This window comes from Notamacropus eugenii, chromosome X (assembly GCF_028372415.1).
Source record: "Notamacropus eugenii isolate mMacEug1 chromosome X, mMacEug1.pri_v2, whole genome shotgun sequence".
Lineage (NCBI taxonomy): Eukaryota > Metazoa > Chordata > Mammalia > Diprotodontia > Macropodidae > Notamacropus > Notamacropus eugenii.
The window spans coordinates 79,819,635-79,832,020 of NC_092879.1; the positions used below are offsets into that span (position 1 = coordinate 79,819,635).

Consider the following 12,386-nt stretch of genomic DNA (forward strand, 5'->3'; position numbering starts at 1 on the left):
GCTGGCAAAGATTCCTAGCCTGGTTTAATAGACACGAACAGTCATGCAAAGTTGATAAATTGGTTTTTTCATTTAGCTAGAGGGTTGAATACAATAAAGACTGCTCCTCAAGCTGCCGAATGAAATGCCTAAACTTTAACTTCTTCATCCCATGGGCAGCATGTGTTCTGGCAATTGTAGAGGACCTTGGTTGGAGCCCTGTCTGGGAAGCCTGCTGCCCGTGTGACCTTGGCAGGCTGCCCAACCTCTCTGCTCTTCCGTTTTATCAGGAAAATGAGGAAGTTGCACTCAGTGACCTCTGAAGGCCCTTCCAACTTTGAGTCTGTGACCCTGTCCTCTAGCTGGTCACCTAGGCTGGATGTAGTGTGTCCATGACATCTCTGTAAGCCGTCTGTTATTTCTAACAATCATGGGGACAATTGCAGTACTTATATGGCCCCCTAAGGTTTGCAGAGTGCTTTACAGTTACTGTCTCCTTTGATCTTCACAACAACCTTGTGAGGTAGGTGTCATTATGATCCTCATTTTACTCATGAGGAAACATCAGAACTGAGCGTCAGGGGCTTACCCAAGGTCACACACAGAGGGTGGCTGAGGCCAGATTCAAATTCAAGTGTTCCTGACTCTAAGTCCAGCCCTCTGTCTACTGTGTCACCTCAGTGTCTCTACAGTGATGAAGCAACACACTTTGTTTTATTTCTGAACCTGGGAAAGGGTTAGGCCAGGGTTGGGGAACCTGCAGCCTCAAGACCACATGTGGCCTTCTAGGTCCTTGGGTGTGGCCTTTTGACAGAGCCCAAGTTTTGCAGAACAAATCATTTTATTAAGGGGATTTGTTCTGTGAAGTCTGGTTGGATTCACTCAAGGGCTGCACTTGAGGACCTAGAGGACCACATGTGGCCTCTAGGCTACAGGTTCTCCACCCCTAGGTTAGGGTTTACTAGTTGCGTTGCTTAGACATCACAGACATGATTAGCTTTTAAAAAGTAAGTGAGCCAGAAAAAAAAAAGAAGAAAAGGAGGCTGTGTTCAGTCAGCAGCATGACTGTGCAAACAGTGTACATGAATTGAACATGACAGCTGGGGGCCGGGGGCCGTGTATTAATTGAGTTGAATTCTTCAAGGCTATTTTAGCTGCCATCTTGACTCTTTGATTCCCAAGGGGAGTTTCTTATAGAACGTTGGCTGTGAAAGGGAGACAGGGAAAACATTGATGTTGTAGAAGCATCTGTTTAGAGTTAAATACTTTGTTTGGGTTATACAGGCTCTAAATTTAAGAAAATTACTTATCCGTTGGGACTGACCGCTTTAGGAGCATCTGTCTGCTACCCAGCTCAGGCAATAGTAATTACCAAGGTAAGTTCTTTTCATAGTGAGGGTATCAACCTGCTTATATTTGTTTAAACTCAAAGCTTTGCGAGATGTAAATGTTGTACCACACCTGCAGCCTTTAATTTAGAGAGACAGAGTTGATATCAACACTCGGGTGTTGGCATTAGTCACACAAAATCACATTAGCATCTCAGCGTGATAAATACTACACTCTTAATTATATGACCATCAGAAGTGAGCAGACAGGATGAATTTACTTAAATAAAATTAAACAATATAAATGCTCTTTTTAATATTAAGTTCAGAGACTGCTTTTGAATTTATACAGAGGGGAGTGCTCCATTGTTAAATGCTATAAAATTAAATTTTTAATTAACAGAAAATTGCACCTGCTGGCAGCTGTTCAATGCAGCATATTAACATAATGCTAGAAACAGCCAATTGATATTCAGCAGTGGCTTCTTAAGCCTTAAAAATATGTGTGTGTGTGTGTGTGTGTGTTTCAAGTCTAGAACACCATCTGGAAGTAGGAAATCCTTTCCATGAAAATCTCATTTCAGCCCTTTTGCAGTTTTTCTTGTCAGCTCAACTGTACAGCTGAATGGTTTCTTCTCATTTCAGTCCTTGCTTTGTGCACATATGCTCTTGGTAGAGTTTATAGCTTTCTTGGACAGGTTAGGCATCTCTAGTCTTTTTCTTTTTTTTCTTACCTACTGAACATTTTCTTCCTGCTTTAAATAATACAGACTTTCTCAAAAAACATTCTTTACTTGTGCTTCTCTTATTGAATTTTTTAAATTATTGGTCTAGCTAAGATGGCTTGTTTTGTATCAGGACGTTTTTAAGAATATCGAGGATAGATGGTGATACTTGGTGATATAACCAAATCCCAGCAGCGGATGTAGGCAGGGTGCTAGAAGTGGGGTGAAAACAAAGGGCCGCTTAGAAATTAGCTGAATTTCACCATTTCATTCCCGGAGGTTGAGAACTTAGCTATTTTGGCCTTCCTACCACCAAGGATCTATCAAAGGAGGCTGTATCCAGAAACTCCTCCAAGAAGTCCAAAGGGAATCCATCATTAACCACTGTGACGGTATGACTGGTTAGGCTGGCGTTTTGTTTGAGGATCTTCTCATGCTGTTTTTGGTAATTAACTTACATGAAGAAAAGTTTTGGTCAAGAGAAGTGGTTTATCCTTGAGAATGTCACAATTGTGGTGTAGTCAGTACTAACATTGCTAGAGCTGTAGGCCCTTATCCAAAAGCCACTATGTATTTGATGAATGACTTTAACAGAAAAGATCAGGGTGACAAAGGAACAGGAGGAAAAAAAAATCTCAGAGAGAAAAATAGGGGAAAGGAAGGCAAAGGCAGCTTCATTTAGAGAGAAGAATTCATCTAGAGCCCATCAATGAATGGCAGGCCTTAATTTTGAGACTTTGTTCTACACGCTGAGTTTTCTCCAGGGACACTCATTGATGCTTTCTCTGTGTAGGGGTACAAAAGGCCTTCAGAGGAAATAAAATCCAAATTTGGGTCGACTTTTGTTTTGTAGATGTTTAGCAGTACCATGAACCTTCTTTCCTAAGATATTTTCTTAACTGAAACTAGTCCTCCAATCCAGTGAGCTTGTTATATACACAAACTTCTAGAAATATTCTTTCAAAATTCTGTCATGTGATGTAAATGATTCAGAAAATTAAACTTTATGTTCAGGAAAGGTGAGATTTCTATCTTGGTAGTTTAGACTTTGGCCTTCTCATGGAACAAAATGGCAAGTCTTGGAACCATCACATATGCATTAATATAGAAAAACTATTATTGCATTCTCCCCCCCTCCAAAAAAAATTGACTCTAAACCCCACTGTATTCTAATTAGGTCACTGGGAAAAAGGCATATGCTACAGGTCAGGGGATTTATGAAGTTCTTGGGTCATTATGGACAGGAAACTACACGCAAAAAGAAACTGAAGTCAAAGAAGAAGTGAAGGTAGGTTTCTGGCCAAAGAAAATGGTTTGTTCTACACTTATTTTTGTATCTGGGGCAGGGGGTGGCATATGGAAGGAATGTTTGGTCATCCTGGACTCAAGTGGTTTTGTTGTTTTAATGAAATGGTTTGCTTATGGAAGAACAATATCTTTTTGGTTGAACAGCTTCAAAGGGACCTCAAACTCGACACACCCGCGACTGTGGTGGTAACAGAATCCAATGTGTCCATGCTCCGTCCTGAAGTGACAGACAAGCTAATGCCATCCTCAGGTGTGTTCTGAATCATTTCACCTGGTTTTTATTGGCTTTCTCCTCAGTCATTTCCTGAGGTAGTATGACAGTGATCAGGTTCGTAAATGTTCTTATGTCTTTTCTCAGCTACCTGGGGTTGGGACTCTGTAGCGTTCTTTTGGATCTATGCATAGTGCAGTGTTTTACAATTTCAGCTGACTAACTGGTCTGATTTCCAAAGTGGAGATAGTTAGTATTTGTTGTTCAACAGAGGACAGGGCACTGTGGTAGAGGTGGAGAGAATCAAGCCTTTCTGAATCCTTTAAGTTTCTAGGCCCGTGTAGAAGAACTAGCAGCTTCTCCTCGTGTTGTGTGTTCTGTTTCCTTCATCCTCTCATTCTTCATTTCCCTTTCCTGTCCAATTTTCTTTCATTTAGACCAGGAGTAGGGAACCTGTGGCCTTCTAGGTCCTTGGGTGGGGCCTTTTGACTGAGTCCAGGTTTTACAGAACAAATCCTTAATTGGAGATTTGTTTTGGAAAGTTTGGTTTCAGTCAAAGGGCCGTGCTTGAGGATGAAGAGGGCCACATCCAGGCCACAGGTTCCCCATCCCTGATTTAGATGCTAGGAGGAGTTGTAGTATCAGACATTGGAAATGGCAGCAACTGTTAACATTAGTGCCTTTGCAAGTGGTAGCATTTGAAAAGTTAACCTAAGAGTAGGCATCAAACCACCTGGGGAAGCAAAGTGTGTTCATTGTGAAGAACAAGAAGTTATCCTCTTGTTTGAAACTGTTTTCGTGCTCCCTACCCCCACCCAGGCATTGATTCAAACTCCTCGGTCTCTTCTCTTCCCTGACTTGGTGTGCCTTTGGTTATATGACAGATGCTACACTACTTGATGTATTCTGTCAAGTTACAAAAATCAAATTATAGTCAACTCTTAGGACAAAGAGCATTAAATTAATTTCACCTTACACAAAAGTTAAACATTCAGTAGTTTAACCATAGGATCAGAGCTGTCTTTGGCCACTCTCTTGTCTCCATCTGGGTTCTGGAGCCCTTCTCCAGTGTATCCTGTTTTTATGGTGGTAGATAAGGTAATAACATGAAAATTATTTTGTGGAGTTATTCTATGCTATTATCCACATTTGTAGTGCCCACTATCAACCTGGGTGATTCAGAGTTGACTTCTTCCTTAATGACATTAGGAATATTTCTGTCGTGCCATTTGCTTGAAAAATTTCAGAGAATTTCACAAGGGCAATTATTTTTAATTTTCTCATTTATTGAGTTGAGGACCCAAAACTACTATCCCAATTTTACATACAAAAAATAGAACATTTTCTGGCTTTCTTAAGTTCATTTCGTAGTGAAGCCTGAAATCTGTCTAGTCTTTTTTCCACTTGGAGGCTTGGCTTTAGGTTTGAGATGTATATGGACTGTTAATTGGACAGGGATCATTAACAAGGATCATTTTGAGTAGGAGAATATATGAACTGCAAAGGTGCTAATATTACCCTGAAATTTTTCCTTCACAATATTCTAGGCTGTTTTCTTTCATTCTGTGATGGAGCAACTTCAAATCTTTTTCCTAATTCTGTACTTAGTTTAGTTCTATAATTTTAAAATTCTTCCTTTCCTAACTTTCCTTTTAAATAGCTTGTATTTAAAGGAACTAAACCACTATAGGAAAAACTTTAAGTATATTTGGAAGGAGGAGTTAGACTTTCTTCTAAGAGGAAAAATAAAATAAACTTCGCATGAATGCCTACTGATTCAGGAGCTGAGATTCAATTCCAAAAAGATCTTTGAACACCACCTACAGATCAGAGCACTAGGCCAGGCACTGGAAAAGAAGGCATATTTTAGAGGAAGTGGAGTCCTTGCCCTCATGGAGCTTATAATTTAGCGGTGAGCTAGGATACAAATGACATCAACCCATGCTAAGTACATAAAGAAGATACACACAAAGTGTGGGGTGTTGTTGCTGGTGGGGGGTTACTGCGGTAAGGGAGGACATGGAAAACGTCATAGAATTAACAGCGTTTGAGCTAGGCTTTACAAGATGGTGGAGGGACTCCAGGCATAGGGTCAGAAAGAGTGTAACTGAAGGGACAAAAAGCAGGAAGCGTGTACGTGGGTGAGCAAGTACTCCACTTTGGCTGGAGCCTAGAAAACGTAGGGGGCGGGAACAGTCAGCCATAGGACTAGAAAGGTAGCATGGAGTTCTTTGAATGCTAAGGAAAGGACATGGGTGATAGGGAGCTACCCAAGATTTTTGAGCCAACCCTATGCACATCTGTGCATTAAGTTCTTTGACCAGGCTGGGGCCAGAACTGGAAAGCAGAGGTGGTAACCAAGGTCTGGTAATGAAAGTCTGGATGAGGCTTATGACAGTGCCGATACTGAGGACAATTCAGATTAAAATGTGAATGGAGAATAGCCAGAACTTGGTGAATGAATGGATGCGGGAATTAAGGGGGAAAGTTGTGGGAGATGAGCGATGCCACTGACCAAAATTGTGAAGTCCAGAAGAGGAGCAGGTTTGTTGACGAAGATCATGAGCTCCATTTGCCACTGACTCCACCCCCCCAAATTCCTAATAGTCCAAACCAAGCTGAACAATAAAGCCTCTAAAGAAACACAGTGGAGTTGAGTCCATCTTTGGGAGTGTCTTAGGGAGGCAGGAAGACAGAAATGCCAGAGAACACAGAAACCATTAAGCCAGCTAGTCAGAGAAGAGCATGCCCAAGTATATCTGGTTAGCATTGGCTTTGAAGAGTTTCTTCATTAACAAAGCTGCAGGTTAATGCTTATGTTTACTTAGTCCAGCTTTTGGGTTGCTTTAATAGTGAGAGCTATTTTTAGAGCCAAGGGTGATTAGTGTCATTCTCAGACTGCCCCCACTTGGAGGCAGCAAGTCCACATTGGTATGTATCTCAGCGAGTGTGACCAGGGCCTTTGTAGAGAATTCATAGTGAATTCAGTCTTATTCAAGGGGTGCATTTGCTTTATGAAATCGATATGTTCTAGAAAAGTTGAATGGAAAACAAATTCATATGCAGCAAATCCTGTTTTCTTATTGACTTTCGCTATAAAGTTGGATATTTTTAAGGGAGGTGGAGGTAGAGATAGAGGGCCCCCAAAATGTAAGAAAATCACATATTTAAAGAAATAACATTTTACTAGTAAAATGACAACCCAAAATATTAATGCAAAGAAAAAAGGGTTATGTTTCTGTTTGGGGGGGGCAGAGTTTGACAGAAATTTCTCTGGCAGAAATTGGTGCCAGTTTAACTGAATAGACCGAAGTAAGCTGCAGTCATTTGGTTTCCATCAACCCCATTCTGACATTGTGTATCTCTTCAGTTGTTAGTTTCTAGCATTTTATGGATGCTACCAACACTGAGAAATCGGTAAATTTTTCTGAACTGAAGTAGGCAGGAATATAGATGCAGCCGTTCAGTATGGTGCTTCCTTCAATTCCTAGTGCCACAGAATGACATCATAACAAAGTTTTACTAAATATGTGCCTACCCCGAGGAGACCTAAGGTTCTTTACTCTGAATCATCAGCTATTATAAATCAGTGTCATCCTGACTAACCATTTCTGTATAACAAGGTATACCTAGAGCAAATGTCATCTGACTTCTTACACTTTCTCATTTTAATGCTTTAGCAGGTGCTGTTACAGCCACACAGTTTAAGGCTGACCCCATGCTCATGGACTACGGTCAGTCCAATCCAGAAGATGTAGATATGTACAGCACTAGAAGTTGAAATAAACGCATACAGATCTTCAAGAAGTAGAAAGCTTGGCAAATAACCAAAGTAACAATGGAAAAATAATAGAACTGGGCCCTATAGCTATATAACTTAATCAGGTATTTTCTTCAGTTTTCATTCATCCATTAATACACACATTTTGCTGACTCATCGCATAGACAGACTCTGAAAGCAATCAAAGCCTACTCAGTGATTGACACCAAAGTTGAGGTCAGTGTCATCAGGATGCATCTGATGCCATTAACACAGAAGACGGAATAAAGATATGAGCATCACAGAGTCTTTGACATTTTAAATATGTCTCTGATTTAGCTGCCCTCTTAATATGTCAGCTAAGCAAGAATCCTGGGTAAATGTTTTCTTTCTTTTTTACACTTTGGAGGTCTGGAGCAAAACATTCACGTTAAAGTACCAGGGCCTGATGTTGGCATTTTCAACCATCTTTAAATGTCAAAAACCAGCTCTGGGTGCTGCATTTGTCTAATATATTGTGTTTCTTTAATATATTTAAGTGCCACGAACAGATCTTTTCAAAATCCTTCCTTTACTCTCAGAAGTAATTGAAATAAAATAAATTTGTGTGACATCCTTGTACAGTTTTATTTAACTTGAAGCAATCCTCATCTTAACCATGAGGTTAAACACCCATGGTTAAGAGAAGTGTCATCATCTCACTTATTAAAAAGTATTATAGCTCCTGAAAGCTGTGAAGGGAAATTATTAGGTACCTCCAAATTCTTAAAGGCCATGTGAATGGAATGCAAGCTCTTATCATGTTCTGCCAAGCTGGAAAGTTGCCAAATAGAGGCCCTACAATGGACTGTCTTCCAGTGACTGGCCTAGCTAAGTTCGGGAAGGTTAATCACTAGAGGGTTGACCAACCAAGTGATGACTGTTACAGCCACAGCCACTCCTGAAGGCCATCTCCTGTGGAGCTGTGGGGATGTGATCTTCATCGGTAGGGAGAATAGCGATACCAGTGAAATCATGGGTCATTGATCAAGTTTATGAAGTGTCATCATGAGCCTCTTCCAAGACCAAGAGAAAATCTGACCACGGTAGTAGTATTGTCCGAAGCAAAGCCCGGGGCAACAGAGAAAGAAAGGTACTCCAACTTCTGGGCTGCTGCTGTTGTTCGGACCACCCACTGTCACACTCCCTGTTCCCTCCCTGATTGGAGGGAACAGCTGCAAGCCTGAACAAGAGAAGAGCTTTGAGATGTAAGTGGTGATAACAGGCATCTTCCAGCCTTCCCAGGCGCATAGCACTGTTCTCTCAGGCAAGTAACTAAATACCTTGCCTCTTCTGTGCACTTACACATCTACCTTCTTTGCTTGAAAGAGTTAATACATCTTCAGAAAGAACCATTTACGCCTTCCTCACTCCTGAGATCAGAATGGCTGTAAAGACTGTATACTACTCCTTTTTTTTTTTTTCAAATCAAACTGATGAAATAGTTACTATCAGATTTTCATTTGTTTATGAGTAAATTTGCAGCTTTGCTACCAAAAAATTCAAATAGGTCACTCTACAATTGTACAGAGAACAACACAGTGCTACCGTGAGATTAGTCGGGGAAAGAGGCTAAGTAGAACACAGCAATCAACAATCAGAAAACTCAAATTACAAGATATTTAATCTTGTCACAAAGAAGAAAACATGACACTGTCCCCTACTGGAAAGAGGCAGCTGGTCTGATGTAGGTCCTCAGGTCTGGGGACAAGAGCTAGAATTGCTTTAGGTTTTAATTCAAAGTGTTTTTAAACACTGAGATGATAGAAGCTAGATATGGTGAAATGCACTGATTTAATGAAAAGGATCTTTAAAACTATTTAGAAACATTTAAACAAATTGATGTCAATTTTTGAGTATTAAAAATTTTCATTCCACTAAAATAGGTAAACGTAGATTAAGACTAAAACTCAAAAGGAAATTTGAACATTTCGTGGTCATGTTTCCTTCCCCCATTTTTTTCCTTCAAATCTCCACAGTGAACGAAATATTTTGTGACATACAGCTTTTACTTTCTCTGATTGAATTTGCATTCTCTTTTGCCCTTCTGTCTTCCTCCTTATTCTGCTTTGGATCTCCTCTTCACACTGTTCCCTTTTTCTCCTGGGGTCCTTGGTTTCTCCCAGTGCATCCAAAGCCAGCAGTGCCATGGTCAGGCCCCCACTATTATCTGTCACGGTTCTTAAAGTGTCTTCCTGAGAGTTTCTCCTTCATGAAAGGCTGGTCCAAAATATAAGGGTAGGATGTACTAGTGTCATGGGGAGGCTGTGGATTGATAAGAGTTAGTTAGTGTGTGAGGCCATTTACATGGCCCAGGCTTTTTATCAGATTTCCTTCATTTCCCCCAAAGAATTCTATAGTTTGAATATAGCACTTCTCACTGGGCTTGCGATCAGTGCCAGAACAGAGATCAAAATGCCCTTAAGTGTGGTATGGCTTTATTGTTCTTCGACCATGAAAGCAGATCTTCACATCATTCAGCACCCACTCTGGTGAACAGCTGCCTTACAATATAAGGGGAAAGCTGAAAAGTGAATTTGCTACGCACAGTAATAAAACATTGTGTTTCCATTTGCTTCTTCTAAACAATTAGCCGCTGCAGCCAGGAGGACTCTTTCCACAGTTGTGATGTCACAAAGATGGAAGGTATCGGCCAAATATTCCTTGTTATTAAACTTCTGCTCCTCTCTCCCAGCTGTCTTGACTAGCCTTGCCCAGTATGCATCCACCCTGTCTGGTCTCTTACCTCATGCCTGCCTGCCTTTGTACCCCACTTCTGCCTAAGCGCCATATCTTCTCTCACTAAGTACATAGACACTACTCTTAAACTCATTGTCAGGGGGAGGGGATATCCATAAAATGTATATTAAAAAAATCTAATGGCAGAATTTGGGAGTAAAAGGAATAAAGTTTTGTGGAATTAGTAGCAGTTAAGAAAGTTACAAGTGTGTCTTGGCTATTAAGATTTGTATGGTGCAGATATAAATTATCGTCTGTACGGAATAGGAATTCATAGGGAAATACTTAAGCCGTCAGTTTGGAAATCCACTTAGGTAAAATATGCTGGTGGGGAGGGGAGTGGGAGTAGATGAAGACTAAAAATCAAAAGTCTGTATTTCACTAAATATTTCACTGCATTTCAGTAAAAACAGAAGTAAATTCCTGGAGAACATTATCTAGATGCATAATAGTTATTGTTAAAAATTCATGTCTTAGAAATATTCAGAATAAGTAGTGTCCAGAGATTAAAGACACACAAGCACTGCTTCATTGGTCAGAGAACCTTTTTGGGGACCAGGCCTGTGATTTCTTTCAGCATAAGGAATTCCTAGTGTGTAAAATAATACATTAATGCAAATGAGGCCACATGTGTATGTTTGTGTCAGAAGTCGTCTGTAAAGCTCAGTTGTCCTGGGTTTCTTTTTTTCCCAAAACTGACCTTTGATTTCTATCCATGATGCTCCACTGAATCCACATAAGGGAATAGCATTTTAAAATATGAACAGCAGTCTTCCTAATCTTTCTAGTAGGAACAGAGATTTTGTCCACAAAAATGTGCTACAGTAAAGAAGCTTATTATGAGTTTGAAATGGAATAAGAATGAACTTGATTTAAAGGGGGAAATCTAGTTTCCTCAAAATTTTACTTAGTAAGATAGTTGATAATGAGTCAGTTTTGTCTGCTTTGGTTGTAGCTGAAAAAATAATGAGATTATGTACCAGATACCAAAACTTTTTGTTGCGTAACTTAAGTAATTTAACTTTTTAAAGTCTCATACCTTAAGTAATGCTTTAAGAAAGAGGAAAAGTGAGCCTAGCCTACTTACCACGTAATACCACATTAAAATGGGGTTTCAACTCACAAATTACATTGTAAGAAATTAGTTCACCTTTCTACTTCCATCTAACCAAGATCTAGAATAATAGTTTTGAAACTGTTTGATCAAAGTTTGTATCTTAATTTCATTTTAAAGTTTTTTAAGCAAACCAGTGCTGGATTTAAGTTCCCAATCCCAAAAGTATAGGCCATGTCATTTGAAAATTTGGTATAAGACAGAAATATTGTAAACTGTAGGATGTAGTTTCAGGCCTGGTGTAAGGCAGCTAGTGGCACCGTAGACAGAGTGCTGGTCCTAAAGACAAGAAGACCCGAGTTTAAATTCAGCTTCAGATACTTACTAGCTATGTGATCCTGAACACGTCACTTAACCTCTCTCAGCCTCAGTTTCCTTGTCTACAAAATGTAATAGCACCTGCCTCCCAGGTTGTAAGATCAGATGAGTAAATATTTGTAAAAGCACTTAGCACAGTGTCTGGCACGTAGTAGTTGCTATATAAATGCTTATTCACTTCCCCATCTGATGCAGTAGTACAGAGCTTACACTGTTCTGCAGGCGTGGGAGAACATGAAGCCATTCTGGACTAACTTAACCATCATTCAGGTCTGTCAATGACGATACAATCATTCAGTAGCTGTGGTCTAGGAGAGGGGTGGGGAGCCTGCAGCCTCCCAGTCTTTTGACTGAGTCCAAGTTTTACAGAACACATCGTTTTATTAAGGGGATCCATTCTGTGCAGTTTGGATTCAGTCAAAGGGCTGCACTTGGGGACCTAGAGGGCCACATGTGGTCTCAAGGTCGCAAGTTCCCCGCCACTGGTCTAGACAGTGAGCATCCAGGCTATAGCCAGGGTCTGTTGCCAGTAAAAGCAATTAGCTGTCAATTGTGATAGTGAATATATCCCAAAAAGAGTTCATCTAAGCCAGGCCTTGCTTCTAACTTTCAAGAGATCACTACATTTGTTTACTCGAGGCACTGTTTCTGTTTGATTATTTCTAATGGGATTTAGAGCAGTGAAGGGACTTGGAAAGCATCTAGTCTACTCCTGTCATTTTACAGAAGGGAAAACTGAGTCCAAGAAAGAGAAGATGACTTCCTAAGGTCACCCAAGTAGTGAAAAAGAGAAAATTCATACGGAGGGCTTCTGACTTCAAATTCAGTGTTCTTGGGAAATTGCTAAATCAGAATATCTTGAATT

The 12,386-nt window shown here is 40.2% G+C and overlaps 1 protein-coding gene across 3 annotated transcripts in view; it reads left to right on the forward strand.

Moving 5' to 3' along the window:
- The window catches only part of APOOL (apolipoprotein O like), a 116,729-nt gene that overhangs the window by 68,412 nt on the left and 35,931 nt on the right, over positions 1-12,386 (forward strand). The window contains exons 6-9 of one of the 3 annotated variants that reach the window (XM_072627187.1): positions 1,264-1,355; positions 3,210-3,320; positions 3,485-3,590; positions 7,232-7,922. In XM_072627187.1, the coding sequence (XP_072483288.1) occupies positions 1,264-1,355; positions 3,210-3,320; positions 3,485-3,590; positions 7,232-7,332 (410 nt within the window). In that variant the 3' untranslated portion in view covers positions 7,333-7,922. Of the gene's footprint in view, positions 1-1,263; positions 1,356-3,209; positions 3,321-3,484; positions 3,591-7,231; positions 7,923-12,386 lie in introns of those variants that run through there. The other 2 variants (XM_072627188.1, XM_072627190.1) reach the window with 2 other exon arrangements.